We start from the raw sequence: 21844 nt of genomic DNA on the forward strand, positions 1-21844 counted from the left end.
TGTGAAGTAAAGGCCGGAGCTGTGCATTGAGTTGAGGTGTGTTTTCCATCTTATTTTTCTTCCCTGTACCTTTTTCCATCTGGGCTCCCCTTGGCCTCTAACCCCTATTGTCCCCAGCCCGGGGCGCTGCCTGGGTCTCCAAAGGAGCTAAAAAGTGGCACCTAGAACCAGACTTTTCTTTATCTCTGCTCCTGGAGGAAGCTCAGCAAGGCTGAAGGGCTGTTCCCATCGTGGCTCAGTAGTAAGGATTCGGATTAGTAACCATGAGGATGCAGGTTTGATCCCTGGAACCTGGGGCTGCTCACTGGGTTAAGGATCTGGCGTAGCCGTGAGCTGTGGCGTAGGCTGCAGTCAAGACTCTGATACTGCGTTGCTGTGGCTGTGACGAAGGCCGGCAGCTGCAGCTTGGATTATACCCCTTGCCTGGGAACTTCCATGTGCACAGGGTCGGCCCTAAACACACAAAAAAACAAAGAAACAAACAAAAAAAAGAAAGCCTGAGGGCTTTGTGCACCCTGGTACCCCTTTAAGAGACAGGCAGTAGTCCCTCCAACAGCCTTTGAGGCAGAGGTAAGGGCCACGCTGGGCTCCCAAAATGGTGGGGATGCCTTAGGCATGCACATGGGTCTGTTGCTGCAGAAGTGGGTCTAGAAAGGACACGGCTGGTGTGGGTGGCAGAGAGCTGTTCACTGTGGTGGGGGGACAAGGGGAACAGCCCAGTTTGAAGGGCCTCAACCAGAGCCCTTCTGGAGCAGAAGTCCTCTGTCGAAGGTCTAGAAAGGACACGGCTGGTGTGGGTGGCAGAGAGCTGTTCACTGTGGTGGGGGGACAAGGGGAACAGCCCAGTTTGAAGGGCCTCAACCAGAGCCCTTCTGGAGCAGAAGTCCTCTGTCGAAGGTCCTCTGAGAGGGTAAGAATATTTTTTTTGCCAATCTTTTATCATGTCCAGGGGTCAGGGATTGAACCTGAGCCACAGCAGTGATACCAGCCACAACACTGATCCTTAACCTCCAGACACCAGGGAACTCCAAGCACCTATAGGTATTACCCCTTTCATCCCTCTGAGAACGTGGCACAGTTTCTGGGGTTTCTTTATCTAGAACATCCTTCTGCCACTTCCTTTGGGGCCACTTCTCCCGGGGTCCAGTCACTTTGTTCTGGAGAAAACTGTCAATCAGATGCTGCCTGGCAAGGCCCTGTGACCAAGTGAAACCAATCGGAGTACCCAGGACCCCTCTGCGATGGTTGGTCCAGGGTTGGACACGTGACCTCCGGTGGACCAATCAGAGCCCTCCCCGGTACCCCGATCTTTTCTGCGCTTGTTTTCCTTCTGGATGTAAAACCCTGGGGCAGGCAGCTGTGGAGTCCTTCAGTATGTTTAGAAGCCTGAGGGAGGAAAGGTAAGAGAGAGGCCAAGAGAGTCAAAGGTGAGAAGAGGGAAAGAGCAATGGAGAGAAAGAGTGAGCTGATGGCTTCTGATGACTTGGGTCTGGTCACTGAGATCTTTGGATCTGCACGGATTCCTTGATCCCTGATCCTCAGCATCCTTCCGAGAGGTCTGCCCTTCTGTTGGAAATCTCGTGGAGATGGGCTCCTCTCATTTATGGTTCAGACTAGGTCGTGCAGTCCTGCGCGATTACGAGGCACCGCCCAGACCCAAAGAGAGGCGCTGGTTGGTATCAGCACCATTGCAAAGGCAATCCTTTATTCTTTACTGAGAACAGGACTTTTCAGAGCACCGAACGCCGTCAAGCCGCGCTCCCTGGGCGAGAATGCCCTAGGTGTGAGGGAATGTGTGTTTAGGGTGTGGGCCTGGCTGTTTCTTGAAGCAGCTCCAGCATTTACACAGCGGGAGCCAGGCCAATCCTGTTCTGTCCTTGATCGAAAACGGTGAAGTACACCCTTAGGAATACATCACCCAGGATCCAGCTGTCACTCTCGCTCAAGGTATCCATGATGCCATCAAAGCCGCTGTAGCAGAGGTTATTACTAGCATCCTGGGAGAAGGAAAGACACAGCTGTGAGCCTGAGCCCTCACCTGCCACTGCCCTCCATATCCACGGTGGGCAGCTTCTTGGTTTCATCTCCTGCCTTAGGTGAGAGCTGAGTGGCTCTCTGAGCAGCTGCAGAAGTGGGGTGTCCATCCAAGAACCAGGCGGGCTGTAGCCCCCCTCCCCCTCCCTGCTGTTTCTTTCCTTCTGCCCCAGGCTGGCTGTTCTCTCTGCACAGAAGGCCTTTTCTTGCCCCTTTCCCCACAACCTGTTCTTTAAGGCTGTGCTCAGCGCCTCTTCCCCCACCCCTACTCGGGTGGCCTTCCTGGACTCCTGCTCACCCTCCTTGGCCACTCCAGGCTGGGTTGGGTGACTTGCCCAGTGCTCCATTGTCTCTAGCCCTCATCAGCTGGATGTGCCCCTGGCATCCCTTAGCACAGCCCCCAGGGGTGCCATGGGCACCGAGCCCAGTGTTGATTTGCCTCCACCCCAGAGGGGCTTCTCACCCCTCCATGAGGCTGGGGGTTTAGAATATTGGAATTCCTTCTCTTCCTCACAGCCTTCTTTGAGCTCCTTCAGCCTCCTCTCAATTCCTATCGGGAGCTGACGTGTATTAATGCTCAAGTCTGAGCCAGGGGCTGTGCAGTCACTGTGTCCCCTTCATGCAGGAGGGCCTCCAAGCCCTGCACAGGGCTGGTCTGGTGTCCCAGCTCCCAGAGGGGGACCTGGGGCTTACGAAGGGCAGGTGCAGCCTAGGACTCGGGAAACCCTCTAATCATCATCCAAACCAGGGCACTTTGGAGATGGGCAGGGAGACTGTGAACCACTCTGGTGGGACAACACACTGGCAGTGTCCTCAGCCACCCCCTTGTCCCTCAGCCTGATGATCACAGGGATTCTGTGTCATCCATCTGTGGGCCCTTGAGGGCCAAGGCCCTTAGTGGTCCCCTCTCCTTGTGCCTGATACTGTGCCTGCTCGGGGTGGAGTCTCCATCTTTATTTCAGGATGGTGGTTGTCCTAGTCTTCCCTTTGCCTTCAAGAGGCTGGTTTTGTGGGAGGCCCTGGCCCCCTCTCCAGCCAGGGCCACGTGGTAGTGGGTGGTGGGGGTGGGAACTGCAGTGGTACAGCTTGGCTTGTAGAGAGCCCCCTCCTCCTGGCATCAAGGAGCGCACTGGTCCCACACATTGCAGATTTAAGAACCAGCCCCCAGGGTTGGCCCCTCACCTCTTGGACATAGGCTCGAGCTGGCACTGGGTAGTTGACATTGTTAATGGTGAAGACGATGTCTGGCAGGGCCTTCCTGGCATTACACGGGACCACATACTGTTAGAGAAAGAGGAAGAGAGGTTGGTTCAGCAGATCTTTCCTGTGAAGAGCCCCAGAGTGACCCTGTGGCCTGATACTTACCTCTTCCTTAACGTACGCAGCATTGATGAGAGAATGGATTTTGGCCACCGCTTTACTTGGGCCAATCAGCAATGACGTCCCGGTATCCATGATGGCCTGGCAGCCGCGGGGACAACCAATGACCTCCCCTCTCCAGGTGATCCTGAGAGACAGTGGGACAAAGGGGGCTCCAGGATCACTCTGAAGTCTCCCACTGCTGCCACTGCCCCCACCCACGACTGTCTCCAGAACAGTCCTCCAGCTCTTGTCCCCACTCTGTTTTCCTTTGCTCTGATCATTTCACTTTCTTTAATTTCCTTTCAGTTCCTGAATGCACCAGGCTCATAGGTGCCTCAGGGCCTTGGCACAAGCTGGTCACCCTGTCTAGAAGGCCTCCATCCCCTTTGGTTGATTTCTCCTCATCATTTAGATTGCAGCTTAATTGTCACATTTCAGGGAATTCTCCTCTTGCTCCCCTCCACCTCCTGCCGCCAACCAGATCAGGCTCTTCTCTTGGATATTCTCTGTACACACTATGTCTAGCCTGGAGCAAAGTGGTAATTCATTCTTTGTGGGACTCATTTCCTGAATGTCCACCTTCCTAGATGCTAGGTCTATAAGAACAAGGGGTATCCTCAGGGCCCATCACACAGTAAATCCACACCATGTGTTTGTTGAATGAATGAAGATATGAATGAGGGCAAACAGAGCACTGTTTTCTGGTGTCTAAGCAATAACGGGTCAACACCCAGAGTGATGGTGGAGATTCTCTAGGGCAGTCTCAGCTCAGAGTGGTGGTGGGGGGGACACAGGGTGCCCTGGGAGAGGTTGTCCCCTAGGTCTGCCCCCCGGGCTGGCTCAGACACTGAGGCCCCCAGGAAGAAATGACTGAGCTTGCCCAGGGACCTCCAAAGGACATGGAAGCTCTTGTGTGAGGGCCTCAACTCCTGCCTCTTGTTCTGAGGCCACTCTTGGGTCCCAGCTCCCTGGTGGTCCCTGTCATAGCCCTTATCCCCCTGTGTGCCTGGGATGGGGCTGGGTGAGTCAGGTTCAGGAGGTGTCTCTCTGACTGATGTGCTTTCCAGTTTCAAGAATGCAGCCAGCCTCTGTGCACTGCTGGGTAGCTTCTCCCTAAGGAAACCCATTTTCCCAGTTTGTCCAGGACGTGTCCTGTTTTCCCACTGGCGGTCCTGTGCCCTAATCACCTGCTTGGGCCTGGGTAGCTGAGGACAGTTGGTCATCTTAGCACCAGCCTGCTCAGGCTCGTGGAAGTCTCCCTGATTCTCCTTTCAGGACACTTTAGGGTCCTCAAACCCAGCACCCCACCTGCCTCCCAGCATGGCAGCTGCAGTGTCCCCCGGTTGCACAGGTATCTCCAGAACCTGGTCAGGACCTTTGTCAGGACCCTGGTCAGAAGGCCTGGGTAAATATAAACCTCTGAGAGGTGTTTGTGTCTGTCTGTGTATGTCTGTGTCTGTCTGTCTTGGTGTGTCTGTGTGAGCGGGCGTGTCTGTATAGGTGTCTCTATGTGCCTGTGTGTGATTCTATGTGTGTCTCTATATGTGTTTCTTAGTGTGCCATTGTGGAGAGTGTGTGTGTGTATGTGTGTGTGTGTGTGTGTGTGTGTGTGTGTGTGCGCGCCTGTCCGTGTCTGTGTGCATGTGTGGGGACAGCCTAGGGATGGTTTTCAGAGGGAGGGGCTTACCTGTCCAAGGCGATCTGCCAGTAGTGGGGTTTTGAGAGGGGCACCCACTTGAGGTCTCCTTTGTAGTATTTCTTGTCCACGCCACCAAACATCACCACGCTGCCCTCCTCTTTGTTGCTGAGGAGAGGAGGAGAGGGAGGGCTGAGTGTAGGAGAATAATGGGTGGCTTCTCTCAACTTGGCCACACAGCAGGCACTGTTGAGGGATGTGCTTATCCACCCATCAGAGGCACCGCTACGATCCCATTTTACAGATGTAGTAATAGAGGCACGGAGGGTTGAGTACCTGATCAGCTAATGAGTGGCCCAGAAGAGGTTTGAACCTGGGCATCCTGGCCAGGCTCTGACCACCCACCCTTCCTGGAGGGCCTGGTCCTTTCCCGCAATCAGCCTACTGAGAGAATCCCTCAGGGGACCCCAGCCTGGAGGGCTGTGGCTTCCACTGGGCCAGCCGTCAATTTTCAGGAAAGCTGAGACCTGAGGGCCCTGAGGGTGTGGATGAGGCTAACCCAGGGCCAGGTTCCTGGGCCCGTGACCTGTGCTGTCCATGGGCCCCCCATTCAGCAGGGCCCCGTGCCTTCTCCATCTCTGTCCTGAAACTCAAGCTTTTTCCACAAGGGGTTCCACATGTTCCTTTTGCACTGGCCCCTGCCAGTGCTCAAGCTGGTCCTGGGCTCCTGGTCAAATGTGAGTGAGGAAGAAAGAGTCCCCCCATCCCTGTCCTTCCTTCCTTATCGAATCCGTCAGCGAATCCCGTTCTCTCCTCTTCCCACCTGAATCCTGACCCCTCCACTGCTCCTCCTCTTCCCTCCACCTCCCTGGACCAAGTGCTGCCCTTGGCCCAATGAGGATGGTTATGTTCCAATAAAAGCATATTTGTAGAAACCACTGGCAGCGCCTGGTGTGGCCCTGTGGTCACAGTTGGTTGGCCTTAGTCTTGACTCTCATTGTCTATAAACTTCTGGATTGTGTGGTCTATAATTTTTCATGCAACTTAAACCCTCTTAGAGCTGATGTGGAGACAGGGTTTGTGCAGCTCAGACTTACGTGCTCAGGTAGAAGGCAAAGACAGGCTCAGAAATTTGGTCTTGCTTCTTTAGGTTGTCGATGATGATGGTGGTCCCTTTGATGGCGAGGCTGGGATAGGCCAGGCCCAGGATGCCATCGAAGATGGCATGTTCAAAGGTCCTACTGATCTCCTCCTTGCTCAGGCCAAATGCCTGGTCCGTGCTGGTGAGTTGGCCGATCTGTGGGAGTGGGGGTGTTTCCACATGAAATTTTGCGAAGCAGGCCAGGGCCTGGGCTGGGGTGGAGGGGGCTAAGAAATGCCATCCGCTTGCAGAGAACTAAGGCCTGCCTGGGCCCTGGCTTGGCCATAGCCCAAGCTAGGATGGGGATCCCATTTGATTTGTGCAGGGTTGTGGATTTCAACCCACGGCCGCTCCTTCTGCAAATGCTATCTCCAGTTAGTAGACTGGCCTTATGCCCTTGTCCTGGGGGGAGAGTGAGACTCAGGGCAGGACCACATGGTTCCCACCTGAGGAGAATGAGTAGAGGGCAGGGTAGCCTTCCCTTTGGCGTCCCTGGGATCTGAGGGCAGAAAGGGATGAGTTTGTTGCAATGCATTGTGGATTCTGCATCCACACAGTAAGGCAGATGCCCATTATAAAAGGTAACTTCAAGGTTCTTATGAAAATTCTGCCTGAGAAACATGCAGTGTATGTGTGTGTGTGTGTGTGTGTGTGTGTGTGTGTGTGTGTGTGTGTGAGAGAGAGAGAGAGAGAGAGAGAGAGAGAGAGAGAGAGAGAAAGGGAAAGAAAATACCCAGGCTCTTTTGGGGTGGCCAGCCTTAGTTTTAATTAGATTCTCCAAGACCGCCTAGAGTAAGAATGCACTTAGCAGGTTGCCCCCACTTCTTTGGCCCCCTGCCTCCCCTGCCTCAGTGCCTGAAGCCCTGGGCTGCTCCCCAGGGTCCCCAGATCACTTTAAAACCCACACCAGCAAAACCCCACCCCTGCTTAGTCCTGAGTGGCCAGGCCAGCTTCACCGCTTACCAGATTGGTGACCTCGGCCAAGGCCCTCTGTTCCCTAATCTGTACAAGTAGGTAATAACAGTACCTGCTGCAGGGGGGGAGGGGCTGCAGGACTAAACCATGATCACAATGGAAGTGCCTGGCACAGTTCCAGGCCCATTAGGGGAATAGAGAGGTATGTTTTTTTTCTCCCCCCTCTCCCTGCTGCCAGCAAAGTGGCACCTGAGCAGCAAATCCACCCCTAAACCTCTCTCTGCATTAGGTTTTCTGAGAGTTTGCATGTCAGCAGGTGCGCTTCCTCCTCAGGGCAGGTGGGCAGCGAGACACTCAGGACTTTGGGAAAGGCAGTCCCTCCCAAGGGATCTGTGTCTGTCTGGGAAGCAACAGTCCCTCCAGGGCCAGCCCTGCCTGAGCTTGTGGTGTCCACATTACCCGAACGGTGTCATGTCCAAGAAATCCTGACATCTCCCCAGAGCCGTATTCCAACGTGATGGATTTGCCCCAGTCATGGAAGGTGCTGGAGTGGGAAGGGTTGAAGGACCTGTGTGTAACTGCAGATAGAGGAGATGCGTGTCTGTGAGCTTGCCGAGGTCCGAGAAGGGGGGTCGGGGCAGCACAAGGTGGGCGGGGAGGGCACTCACCACAGGCCTTGCTTTTGCAGTAGATGGAGGGCACCCAGAGGTCTGATGAGCCGGTGTCAAAGACGACACTGAACTGCTGCGGGGGTGTGCCGATGCTGATGTTGCCCATGTAGGCCAACTGTAGGGAGCGGGGAGGGGTGGTCAGGGCAGAACTGACTGCCCTGGTCACCTTGGTTTTGGGAAATGCCACCAACCTTGAGGTCCCCTGAGCACGGCCCCACCTCATAGCCTGTGCTCAGACCAGTGTCTCATTGGAGCAGCTCTCCAGTGTCCCCCTCAAGGCCCATCCTGAGCACGTCCTTCTCTTTCCTTTGCCCACACTCAAACCTGGTCCTGTCAGCAGCATACAGTTGGCCCTTTATTGTGACATTCATTTATTCTTTGTCTGTGTCTAAAGCTGGGAGTTCCTGTAGTGTCTGAGCAGTTAATGAACCTGAGAAGTATCCATGAGGGCACAGGTTCGATCCCTGGCCTCACTCAGTGGGTTAAGGATCTGGCGTTGCTGTGAGCTGTGGTGTAGGTCTTAGTCACAGCTCAGATCCCCCCTTTGCAGTGGCTGTGGCGTAGTCTGGCAGCTGTAGTTCCCACTCGGTCCCTAGCCTAGGAAACTCCATATGCTGCAGGTGTGCCCCTCAAAAGGCAAAAAAGAGAAAATAAAATAAACATAAAATTAAATCAGTATCCATAACCATATAGTTATTAGATTTCTACATTGTCACCCACCACAGGAGCTCAATAACTTTTACTCGTAAACTTTTAGGATCTACGGGGGCTGGATGGACTTCCACCATCTGTGGCTTCAAAGTTGCTTTGCAGTTGGCTTTATTGTTTAATTAGACATGACTCACCCTTCATCGGTAACTAAGTGGTTCCCTTAGTTCAAGAAGAAGAATCTTGGGAGTTCCAGCTGTGGCTCAGCCATGATGAACCCCCTAGGATCTGTGAGGATTGGGTTGGATCCCTAGCCCCACTCAGTGGGTTGAAGAATGGTATTGCCCTGGGCTGTGGTGTAGTAGCAGACGTGGCTTGAAATGCCTGGCTGTGGTGTAGGCTGGTTGTTGCAGCTCTAATTCAACTCCTAGCCTGGGAACTTCCATATGCTTTGGGTGCTGGCCCTAGCCACCAAAAAACCCCAAAAGCTCCACGTGCCAATGACAACTCCCTGGCACAGAAGTGGAGGTTCAGTGCCACCTGGTCATCTCTGGGCCCAGTCACCTCAGACCAAGAGTTGAGGGTGGGAGTGCCTTCTCCTCTGGGTGTGAGGCGCCAGATCCCCCTGTGGTTCTGCTTCCTGAAGGGGCCCCAGCCCCAACATCCCTCCTGGCCCCTCCTGGGGAACCCCAAGCTTGACCAGAGCACCAGGGGGCGCTGTGGAGCCTTCCTCCCCTTTCACTCACATCCAGGTAGTTCCTCAGTGGATGGGAAGCAAATTTCCGGACATGGGAAGAATTCTTCATCAGGCGGAACTGGATCATGTTGTAAGGATGTTCCCTGAGGAAATTTTTCAGCAAGCCTTTTTCCCTGAGGCTTTCTCGGACAGACTTGACCTTCGTGAGAGGGATCCTTTCACGGTGCATTGGGAAAAGGAAAAAAACAAGAGATAGCCAACAGCTGTCCATGTTGTAGAAGGACTGTCACCCTCCATTGTACCGACGCTGTGTGTTTTCCAAGCATTGTTATGAGGAGTGTCATCCTGCAAAGACCATGGCAAGGGCCTAGGTTTGAATACAGGTTCTTTCCTGTAATGTTGCAAAAGCCATGGGAGCCCTTGGAGCCTCCAGTGGCACCCAGGTTGAATGCAATAGCCCCCGCCCCCTACATAGAATGTTCTGGCTGTTAAGGAAGAGGATGGAAGTCATGTGCCTTATGTGTGGGAAGTCTCCACCATGGTAGCCGATCCCATCGCTATTGTCATCCAAGAGTATCTGCCTCACAGTAGCTCTGGGAGGAGGCAGAAGGGGGATCGTGATCCTCTTTTTAGAGAGAAGGACTTTGAAATGCAGGACAGGGAGTCTGTGACTTGGCTGTGGTCATACTGCTTGTTAGAGGTCGAAAGGCCTAGCAGTAGGCCTCCTGATCTTTCTCCAGGGCTGAAGCCAAAGAAAGGGATGAGAGATGGAGCCAGGAGATGGGGAATAAATTGTGCCAATTAAGAGGCTAGCGAATGAGGAAGAATCAGACTTGAAAGGAAAATGAACAAAACCTCCGAGTGTTCTTCATGGGTAGAGTCAGCCAGAGAGTTGGAGAGAAAGAAGAGAGATCCACAGGTGAAGCCCTAGAAACACATCGACACAGAAATGGAGAGGGATCCAAGAGAAGACCTAGGAGCAAATGCAGGAGAAATGCTTTCCACAAGACCTCAGTGACAGTTGCACAGGATGTGCACTGAACAAATCCAAGGAGTGCCATTTTTCACTTGGGTCGTGTTGGGACTGGTGCCCCCAGAGTTGTTCAATCCCGCAGTCCTTCCCCAAGATCCTTGGGCCCCATGGTGCCCATGGCGAAGTACTTATCAATCAGTGAGAGCTGAGGTTTAAGACTGTCAGGAATGATGGTATTCCCTTCTAACCCCAATGTGTGGAGGAATAAGAGGATGCCAGGGCGACAAGAAACCTTCCATAGAGAGAGATGCTGTCAGTTCTAGTCCCCGTACTTACATGACTAAGCAGTCTGAGAGGGCCACCAGCCCAAGGATCACAAGCCACTTCATGCTTCTTTCCTGGGTCCAGGTACTCAGGAAAGAGGGAGTTCTGAGCATGCAGTGGTGGCTGGAAACTCCTAGTTATATATGCTCTGACATGCCTGTATCGTCCCCTCTCGGCCACTATTGGACCTGATAAGAAATACAGACCTCCTGATAAGATCTTAGCCTCCGTAAATGTCCTTGGGGAGTGGACTTGAAAAATTCTCAGCATACAGAGATTCTACTTCTGTGTCTTCCTTGGGGCTTAGCTGCACAACCAAATCAAACCATGGGGACTAACAAAGAGTTGGGAGGCTCTCGTGACATTTGAGATGAAACACTGCTAATAGTGTGATAAAAATAAGTGCTGGGGGCCTTGCTTGGCATTTCATAGTTTTGTGCGGTCTTGGCAGCCACTTTGTGAGGTGTGCCTTTCTGTCCTCTGTTGGAGCAGGGATTGTGAAGAGGAAAAGAGTTCAAATGGCAAAGTGAAGACTTAAGTGCAGCCTCCTGACATACAAGTGGCTTTAGGTAGGGACCCATGGCACAGATCATGTCACTTGGGATGCCAATTGTCTCCCAAATCCTAGGCTAGAGGGAATTACAATGGCCCAGTTTTAACATTGGAAGAAATGGGATGCATGAATTCAAAAGACATTTTATTCATCCAGTACATGTTAATGGAGGACCCTGTGTGCTGGTGTCCGTGTCAGATGCCAGAAAGTCAAAGTTGAGTCAGACACAGGCAGTCCTTGTCTTCAGGGAGCTGACAGTCTAAGGCAGTTCTCACAGACTAATGGCCCAGGACGCAAAGTCAATGAATGGCCTGGTTGGATGGGCACCCTGGGCTGGGGCAGCGTCTACGCAGCTCCACCCTGTGGCTGCCATGCTGGAAAGCAGGCTGGTTGGCCACGTTTTCCAGAGAAGTCAGAAATCTGGATGTTCATGTACACCCCCTGATTTCAAATGTTAGCTACTAATTTTCTTCCCTCTCTCTCTGTTTTTACAACCATGCTGTGATCCCAACCTCCAGCACCTGTGCAGGTTTTTCTCTGGCCTGTAAGCGGCAGTCAAGAGGGGACAGAGGGGAGGTTTCATTCATGTTGGTCAAATGAATAAGGGACTGAATGCATCTTAACCGTGTGAATTTTCCTTCCCTTTGTTAAGAATGTCCAGCGAGGACAAATAAGGCAATGAATATAATAATTCCATTCCCTGTTCACTAGTTTTTTATTTTATTTTATTTTTTTAGGTCTGCATGTGCATCCTAAGTTCCCAGGCTAGGGGTGGAATCAAGGCCGCAGCTCTAGCTTTCACCACAGCTACAGCCTTGCCAGATCTGAGCCTCTCCTTGACCTCTGCCACAGGTTGTGGCAACACCTGATCCTTAACCCACTGAATGAGGCCAAGCTCAAAGTGGCATCCTCATGGATACTAGTGTGTTTCTCAACCTGGTGAGCCACAACAGAAACTTGTTATAATTCCCCAATAGGCTACTAGTGTGTTTCTCAACCTGGTGAGCCACAACAGAAATTTGTTATAATTCCCCAATAGGCTCCATGCCTTGAAATATTGTTTGTCAAAACAAGGATACAGTGAAGGAATTAATTTTTAAAAGTCTTATAAATCAATGAAAACAAAAAATATAATAAAAAATAAAAAAGGCCACGCTGAGCTTCTGCTCAGCCTGAGATGAACAGGGCTACTGGTTAAACTGCTATTGCAGCCAAAGCAAAGATAATGGCATTTGAGGGCTCCTTCAGGGGTCCCTGGGGTTGTCTTGCCTGAGATCTGTCCAGGAGTGTCCATGGGGGAGAACAATGGGAGGCTGAACTGGTTAGTAGCTGGGCGACAGAAGAATTGGGGGCCACTGTGTCTTCCTCCTCATTTTTGAACAGTGTTAAAATTGAGGTGATTCCGTCCTTATGGAGGCGACCTGACAGTGTCTAGCAAACCACACATGTATGCCCTTTAATTCAGCAATGGTCCCTCTAGGGACCTATCTCAAAGATACACTGCAAAAATGCAATGAAATATGTGCTAGGTACAAGCTGTTCACTGCAATGTTATTTGTAAAAGCAAAAGCTTATAAACATATCTGAGGTGACCATCCACAGGGGAGGGTCAATTCAGGTATGTAGGGCAGGTGCACAGCTGGTTACAGTGGGGGTGTGGAGAGGAGTGGATGGGTGAGATCTCCAGGGTATACTGTTTAGGGATTTTGTGTTGTTATCATGATTGTTATGAATGCAAGTGCATTTTTTTCTTTTTCAAAGTATTTTTAAAAGTGGAAGTCTAGTTCATTTACAATGTTGTGTTAATTTTAGGGGCACAGCCAAGTGACTCATTTATGCATACATGTATATCTCATTTTTTTGGATTCTTTTCTCTTATCGGTTATTGTAAAGCATTGAGTTCGAATTCCTGTTGTGTCTCAGAGAGTTAAGAACCAGACACAGTGCTCATGAGGATGCGGGTTTGATCCCTGTCCTGGATGAGTGGGTTAAGGATCTGACACTGCCGTAAGCTGTGGTGTAGGTCACAGATGTGGCTCGGATCCCACGTTGCTGTGGCTGTGGTGTAGGCCAGCAGCTCTAGCTGTGATTTGACCCCTAGCCTGGGAACTTCCATATGCCGTGGGTGTGGCCATAGAAAGAAAAAAATTGAGAATTCCCTCTACTATATGGTAGGTCTTTTTGTTTATCTATTTTATATATTGTAACTGTTTAGGCCTTAAAGAAAGAGGGCCCAGAACCGTGCTTAAGTTTGTTGCTTTTACATACACATATAGGAATATTTTCAATAAGCAACAGTGGAAGAATAAACTAAAATTGAATAAAAATTTAATGTTATGGGGGAGGGGAAGGGATGGAAGTGAGATTTTTCTTGCTTTCTAGTTTGCCTTTGTAACCATGTCATTGTGTTTCAGATAAATAAATAGATAAACTCATCTGTCAAGCCCGCAAACCAACTAAGACAAGTGAACCTAATTGCATCAAGTTGGTGACATAGCCATATAGAAAAAAAATTACCTAAGTGGCTTGAAATGCAGAATTTTGACTCTATATTCAGAGTGAGATTATTTTCTTAGATTTAAAACAAACAAATAAATAATCTTTTCCTCAAAGCAAAACCAAACCAAAGCAAACAAACAAATAGGCTAAAGAAATCTGAAACTGTTATACAACATTCTTAGTGGTATTGCTATTGTTCCCCTGAAAGTGTCATATTTAGGTTATACATTAAAGCATGTAAGTAATTTTGCTAATGTTGTTGTGAAGCAAGACTTTCAGTGGAAAAGAAAAAAGAGGTTTAAGTGTGAAACAAAAAAGCTCCAATAAAAGTGCCAGGATGGCCGAGGGGTCTAAGGTGCCAGACTCAAGGATTCTCCTACTAAGTGAAGCAAGTCTCGAAGAGAAAGACAAACACCTTATGATATCATTTATGTGTGGAATCTAAAGTATGCCTAAAGATGATCCTATCTGCAAACCAGAAACAGATCATGGACATGGAGAGCAGACCTGTGGTTGCCCTGGGGGACGGGGGAGAGGTGAGAGGGGAGGGAGTGGGATGGATGGGGCGTTTGGGGTTGGTGGATGCAAATATTCCCTTTAGAATTGTTAGCAATGGGGTTCTATTGTACAGCCCAGGGAACTATGTCCAATCTCCTGGGGTAGAACATGATGGAAGAGAGTATGAGAGAACGAATGTATATACATGAATGACTGGGTCACCATGCCATGCCTTAGAAATCAATACAACACTAAATCAACGCTACTGTAATAAAAAATAAAAATATAATCAGAACAAAAAATAATTTTTTTTAGCTGCTTCCTGATTGAATTTCACTGTCATGCTGACATTTCAGAACCAACATCACATGTAATTATAGTCACAGAATAACAGAATCTTGGCATTTGATTGAAGGTAGGAGATCAACTATTGCAATACGGCTAGTCTCTTGGAGGAAGATATACTGAAGTCTGGCAAGGCCATGCCACTTGCTTTTTAGGGGTGGAGGTACTAGCTCTCTGCATCACTCAGCATTACCATTATAGGCGGACAATTCCTGAGCACTTTCTAGGTCTATGTAATGCACTAAAGGTACCAACATGATTTCATTTAATTTTCACAGCAGTCTTATGATGTCTACATGTAGCTGCTATGATCTCTATTTCTAACCACGTGAAACTGAGGTTTCTCTGCTCTGAGTAGCAGAGGCTGGGCATGAACACAGGTAACCTAACTCCAGAACCCGAACATGGAACCACGTTGCCATGTGAATGAGGTTGTATATATGCCTGACTCTGCGTGTACAGAGACAATTATACAAATGGAATGTATGAGTTAAAAAACTTACATGGAGGAGTTCCTGTGTGACTCCTAGGGTTAAGAACTTGACACAGTGGTTTTAATATTCAGGTCCAATCCCTGACCTTGCTCAGTACATTAGGGATCTTGGTGTTGCCACAAGTTCTGGCATAGATTGCAGATGTGGCTTGGATCCAGATCTGGCTGTGGTGAAGACCTACAGCCTGGGAACTACCATATGCAGCAAATGTGGAAACCAAGCAGGACTATGTGGGGCTCCTGGGCACACAAGGCTTTCTGTGTCTCCCATTTCTTATGTTTAGGGAGTAAGCTTCAGCCTCTCTGACATTCACTGAGCTCCAAAGGGCAGGTTCAAAGAGTTGCTAGGCAGGGAAGGGAGGGAATGCAGAGGCCAGGGAGGAGCAGTCAAGAGACAAGAGTGCAGCCTTGGGGCAGGGTCCTGGTTCCTCTTCAAGGAATATGTATAACCATATCTTTGAGCCCTTCTGCAGAACTAAAACCTTCAACAAATTGAAACAGATATCAAGATACAGGAAGCACAGAGGGCCCCAAACAAGTTGAACCCAAACAAACTCACACCAAGACATACTATACTAAAAATGGCAAAAGTTAAAGATAAGGAGAGGATTCCAAAGACAGCAAGAGGAAAATCTAGGAGTTAATTATAAGGGAAACGCCCATAAGGTTATGTGCTGATTTCTCTGCGAAGATACTACAGGCCAGAAGAGAGTGTCAAGATATATTCAAAATTGTAAAAGGGAAAAATTTACAGCCTAGAGTACTCTACCCAGCAAGATTACCATTTACAGTAGACGGAGAAATAAGGAATTTCTCCCCCACACAAAAAGTAAAAGAGGATAGCAATCTAAACCCATTCTCAAAGAAATACTGGCAGCTCTCCTCTAAAAAGGAAAGACGTAAGCAGATTCAGGATGGAGGAAATCACAACAGGAAAGTAATCCCTTATAAGCCGTGTGCAGATCTAGGAGGGGAAGGTGTTTGTAAAAGCCGTGATAAACACAAGGATCAGCAAAAGGATAAACACGAAGATGTAAAGAAGGACATCACAATCATAAAATGTGGGGAAGGGAAGCCAGAAAGTCTAGACTCTTTTTGTTTAGAATGTATTTGAGCCTATGTGACTATCAGGCTAAAAAGCAGGCAGATATGGGAAGGGGTCAACCGACTTGGAAAGCAGGGCAACCACAAAGCAAAACCAAACAAACAATTCATTCACAAAACCTATAAAGAAGAGGACACAGGCATAAAATAAAAGGAAATCATCCAGCCAAAACAAACAAACAAACAAAAAAAGTGAAAGGAATAAAGGAGAAACATAGAATTAACTGGACAACAAAGTTCACAGTGGCAAAGGATTTATCAATAATTCCCTTAACTGTCAATGGACTGAATGTGCCAATCAAAAGACATAGAGAGGCAGACTGGATGTGAAAACAAGAGCCTACATTATGCTGCTTGCAATAGCCTCACCTAAGGCAAAGGACACATATAAGTTGAAAGTGAGGGTATGGGAAAAGATATTTCATGACAATGGAGAGGACATGAAGGTGGGAATTGCATATTCACATCAGTCAAATCAGACTTTAAAAACAAAGTCCAGAAAGACAAAGAAGTACACTATTTAGTGATAGGAGGATCAGTTCAAGAGAGCATATTACACTTGTCAATATATATGCCCCTAATATAGGTGCACCCAAATACATACAACAAATACTAACAGACATAAGAGGAGACATTGATGGGAATACAAAAATAGTAGGAGATTTTAACACCCCACTCGTCTCAATGGACAGATTCTCTGGAAAGAAATTCAATAAGGCAGCAGAGATCCTAAATGAGGCAATTAGAACAGTTAGATTTAATTGATATTTTTAGGGCGTCACACCCAAAAAGCGAGAATACACATTCTTTTCAAGTGCACATGGAACATTCTCAAGGATTGATCAGATACTGGGACCCAAAACTAAGCTCAACAAATTTAAGATTATGGAAATTATTTCAAGCATCTTCTCTGATCACAATGGTTTGTAATTAGAAATCAACCCCAGGAAAAGAAATGAGAAAACCCTGACTATGTGGAGACTAAACAACATGCTACTAAAAAAACAAATGGGTCAACAAGGAAATCAAAAAGCAAATAAAAAAATGCCATGAGACAAATGACAGTGAAAACACAGTCATTCAAAATCCATGGGATGCCACAAAAGTAGTTCTCAGAGGGAAGTTCATAGTGATACGGGCCTTCCTGAAAAAAGAGGAAAATGTCAAATCAACAACCGAAGCTACCACCTAAAAGAATTCGAAAGGAAGAACAAAGAAAACCTAAAGTCATCAGAAGGAAGGGTGTCATAAAGTTCAGAGAGGAAATCAATGAAATACAGAGTCAAAAAATGATAGAAAAAAATAAAAAAATCCAAGAGCCAGTTCTTTGAAAAAGTAAACACAATTGACCAAACTCTGGCCAGACTCACCAAGAAGAGAGTGACAATCCAGATAAGCAAAATAAGAAATGAAAAAAGGAAATATCAATGGATATTGTAGATATATAAACAATAAGAGAATATTATGAGATTATATACCAAGAAATTTGACAATCTAGAAGAAATGGACCACTTTCTAGAGAAATACAGCCCACCAAAACAGAATCGAGAGGAAATTGATCATTTGAAAAGACTGATCACCAGAATTGACATTGAAATTCTAATAAAAACACTCCCTACAAACAACATCCTGGTCCAGATAGCCTCACAGGCAAATTCTACAAAATTTACAAAGAAGAACTCATACACATCCTTCTTAAACTTTTCCCAAAGATTGAAGAAGTAGGAATAATCCCAAAGACACTCTATGAAGCCAGCATCACCCAAATTCCAAAAACCAGACAAAGGTAGTATCAAAAACTTATAGGTCAGTATCTTTGAATAATAGAGACTCCAAAATTCTCAACGAAATTTTAGCCAGCTGAATCCAAGACCACATTAAAAAGTCCATACAGCACGACTGATGGGACTCATCCCAAGTTCACAAGGATGGTTCAACATATGCAAATCAATCAACAGCCTACACCACATTAACCAAAGAAAAGTCAGAGCCCACATGAGCATCTCAACAGATGCAGAAAAGGCATTTGACACAATCCAACATCCTTTCAAGATAAATATTCTTACCATCGTGGGTATAGAGGGATCCTATCTTAACACAATAAAAGCCACTGATGAGAATCCCACAGCCAATATCATTCTCAATGGAGAAAAGCTGAAAGCCTTTCGGCTAAAGTCTGAAACAAGACAAGGATGTCCAGTCTCACCACGTATATTCAACGCATTCAACATACTATCAGAAGTCCTAGCCACAGCAATCAGAAAAATGAAAGAAATAAAAGGTATCCAAATGGGAAGGGAAGAGGTAAAATTATAACTCTATGCTGATGATGTGGTACTATATGTGGAAAACCCTAAAGATGCTACCCAAAAACTACATGAACTGATGAATAAATTCAGCAAAGTAGCAGGATACAAGTTTAACATTCTGAAATCAGCTGTCCTTCTACATACGAACAATGAAATATTACAAAAAGAATAACAAGAATGTATACCTTTTAGAAATCACACCACAAAGTATGAAATGCCTCGGAATAAACCAGACCAAGGTGGTGAAAGTCTCCTATGCTGAGAAGTATAAGACATTAATCAAGTAAATTAAAGAGGATTCAAAGAAATGGGAAGATATCCCATGCTCTTGCACTGGAAGCATTCATGTTATTAAAATGACATCCACTCAAAGCCATCGACAGTGTTCATGAGATCCCTATGAAATTACTGACGACATTTTTCTCACACCTGGAACAAACAATCCAAACATGTGTATGGAACCATAAAAGAGCCTGAATTGCCAAGGCAGTAGTGAGGAAGAAAACCAAGCAGGAGACGTAACTCTCCCAGACTTCAGACAATATTCTGTAACCGAGAGAGTGTGGTACTGGTACAAAACAGACATAGTGACTAATGCAACAGAAGAGAGAGGGAGCCCAGAAATAAGCCCAGACACCTAGTAGAAATGGACCACTGTAGTCAATGAATCTTCAAAACGGAAGCAAGAACAGAAAATGGAAAAAAGACAGTCTCTTGAGCAAGCGGTGCTGGCGAAGCTGGACACCTGCATGTAAATCAATGAAAGTAGAACACTCCCTCACACTACACACAGAAGTCAACTAACAATGGCTTACAGACTTAAACATAAGATAGGACACCATCGAACTCCCAGAAGAGAACATAGGCTAAACATTCTCTGACGTCAACCACACAAATGTTTTCTTAGGTCAGTCCCCTAAGGCAAGAGAAATAGGAACGAAAAGAAGCCAAAGGGACCCACTAAAACGGACAAGCTTTTGCACAGCAAAAGAAACCATAAAAACCACAAAAAGACAACCTATAGAACGGGAGAAAATAGTTAGAAACCATGCAACCAAGAAGGGTTTACTCTCAAAGTATACAAACACCTCCTGCAACTCAACAGCAAAAGCACAAAGAATGCAATTGAAAAGTGGGCAGAAGACCTAAAGAGACATTTCTCCTAGGAAGACATATGGATGGCCAGCAGACACCTGAAAAAATGCTCAACATCACTAGTCATTAAAGAGATGCAAATCAAAACTACAATGAGGTACCCCCTCACACTTGTCAGAAAGACCATCATCAATACGTCCATAGATGAGATATGCTGGAGAGGCTGTGGAGACAAGGGAACCCTCCTACACTCTTGGTGGCAATGTACATTGGTACAACCCCTTTGGAAGACAGTTTGGAGGTACCTCAGAAAACTACGTATGGAACTGACATATGATCAAGCAATCCGACTCTGGGCATGTATCCAGACCAAACTTTCATTCCAAAAGCTACATGCACCCCTATGATAAAAACTGCAGCACTCTCTGCAATAGCCCAGGCATGGAAACAACCTAAATGTCCATTGACAGATGACTGGATTAAGAAGATGTAGTGCATAGACACCATGGAATATTACTCAGCCATAACAAAAGTCAAAAGAATGCCGTTTGTGTTAACATGGATGTGACTAGAGGTTCTCATACTAAATGAAGTAATTCAGAAAGAGAGGAAAATATCATGTGATATCTCATACATGGAATCTGCATTGTGGCAAAACGAACCTATCTCCAGAAGAGAAAGAAACTGAGGGACTTAGAGAACAGACTTGTGGTTGCCAAGTTGGAGGGGGAGGGAGTGGGATGGACTAAAAGTATCGGGTTATTAGATACAAACTATTACATTTAGAATGGATGAGCAACGAGATCCTGCTGTATAGCACAGAGAACAATATCCATCACTTATGATAGAACATGATGTAGTATAAATGAGAAAGGGAATGTTTATTAATATATAGTTTTATGTATAACTTGGTTATTTTCCTATGCAGTAGAAATTGACAGAACAGTCTAAGTCATGTGTAATACATTTTTTAAATGGCAGGATTTCCTTCTTTTTTAAAAAATGTGAATAATATTTCATTGCATGTATCTACCATATTTTCATTATCCATTCAAATGTTGATGGATCTAAGTTTTTGCTACATCTTGGCTATTGTGAATAATGTTGCAATGAACAGGACAGTACAAATATCCCTTTGAGATCCTGCTTTTAATTTGGGGGGAATAACTACCCAGAAGTGGGATTCCAGAAGTGGGATTGCTGGATTAAATAGCAATTCTCTTTTCAAGTGTTGGAGGAACCTCCCTTCTGTTTTCCAGCAGCTGCATCCTTGTCCACTCACACCAACACAGGGTTCCACGTCCTCCTCAACACTTCTCATCTTTTTATTTTGTAATGACCACCCTAGTAGGTGTGAGGTGATATCTCATTGTCACTTAATGTGCATTTTCTTGAGGATTCGTGTGAGAGGAACTATCCTCATTCCAAAGTTACAGAAGAGAAAACTTCTGACCAGAGATGAACTTATCAAGGTCACATGACTTGTAGGTGTCAGAGGTGGGATGTGCACCCAGGCAGGAGAGCTCCAGGATGTACTTGCTTGGCCAGGATGCTGCAGTGTCTTCCATGTGCTTAGCAACCCGGGAATCATGCTGTTTTATATTCTATTCTTTTCTCTCAGAGTCATATTGGAAAAATATCTCCTAACACTGAATGCCCTCCCAAAACACAATTTTAAGTTGCTCAATGGCTGATCTGTGCTGTGTATACTTGAATGAGCCTTGGGATGTCCTAGATTTTCCCTTTTGTAAGAGGCCCTGAGGATTGCATCCTTGCTTATTAATGTTTGTGGGCACTTCTGATCATTGTTTTAGCATAAATCTTAGAAGCAAGATTTCTGGGCAAGTGGCTATACTTATTTTAAGGACAAATCATCTCCAAATAGACTGCACTAATTTATACACTCACAGGAAATGTCAAAGATGTATCTTTTAAATTTTTTTTTTTTTTTGCTTTTTTAGGGCTGCACCTGGGACTCTTGGCTTGATGTTGAATCAGAGCCGCAGCTGCTGGCCTATGCCACAGCCACAGCAATTAGGGATCCAAGCCGTGTCTTCAATAGACCCCTCAGCTCATGGCAATGCTGGATCCTTAACCCACTGAGTGAGGCCATTTATCGAACCTGCATCCTCATGTGTACTAGTTGGGCTCTTTTCCACTGAGCCACCATGGGAACTCCAGATCTATCTTTTTCCTGTTTTTCCTACTTTTTCCCTCACTGAAGGCTACAAATCTCTCTGGTCTGCAACTAGTATAGGATAAGGATGGAGAGAACGACAAGATGTTTGCTTTGAAAATCAGAATTTATCCTCATGTTGGTGGCACATGCTGCCAACATAGAGACTGGAGAATAGCAGGCTTATTAACAGACACCTGCTTCAGCCCCTCCCTTAGGCTCATCTAGGGAGCCAGGCCTGATCTTTTCAGGTTGCTATTATGGAAATAAGCCATGCTGACAGCATACATGGTCCCCGACATGGGTGCAGCAGTGTGTTCTAGTGAAAGCACTTACTGATCCATCCATTCATTTATTTAACATGGAGTAAT

General features: G+C 47.0%; 1 protein-coding gene across 1 annotated transcript; it reads right to left on the minus strand.

Annotated features, from left to right (window-relative positions):
* Positions 1-1684: 1684 nt before the first annotated feature.
* Positions 1685-10516, minus strand: LOC100737419 (pregnancy-associated glycoprotein 2). The gene is made up of 9 exons (XM_003480693.4): positions 10414-10516; positions 9154-9319; positions 7757-7874; positions 7548-7666; positions 6130-6329; positions 5084-5200; positions 3400-3541; positions 3217-3315; positions 1685-1997 (listed from the first exon to the last, which is right to left on the minus strand). Exons 1-9 carry the CDS (start codon positions 10512-10514, stop codon positions 1842-1844), a joined length of 1218 nt encoding a protein of 405 aa, XP_003480741.3. The 5' UTR covers positions 10515-10516; the 3' UTR covers positions 1685-1841.
* Positions 10517-21844: the final 11328 nt, after the last annotated feature.

This window comes from Sus scrofa, chromosome 2 (assembly GCF_054392235.1).
Source record: "Sus scrofa isolate SSC_HxYL_T2T_F1_AM1 chromosome 2, Sscrofa_HxYL_maternal_Yorkshire_Landrace_v2.0, whole genome shotgun sequence".
NCBI classification, from domain to species: domain Eukaryota; kingdom Metazoa; phylum Chordata; class Mammalia; order Artiodactyla; family Suidae; genus Sus; species Sus scrofa.

Bases quoted from the DNA above. Each gene is read 5' to 3' on its own strand.
- LOC100737419 (XM_003480693.4), bottom strand. From the start codon at position 10,514: ATGCTCAGAACTCCCTCTTTCCTGAGTACCTGGACCCAGGAAAGAAGC. The intron at 7,667-7,756 runs GTGAGTGCCCTC...CTCTATCTGCAG, and splicing joins CTGCAAAAGCAAGGCCTGTG to TTACACACAGGTCCTTCAAC. The intron at 5,201-6,129 runs GTAAGTCTGAGC...TCCTCTCCTCAG, and splicing joins TTTGCCTTCTACCTGAGCAC to CAACAAAGAGGAGGGCAGCG.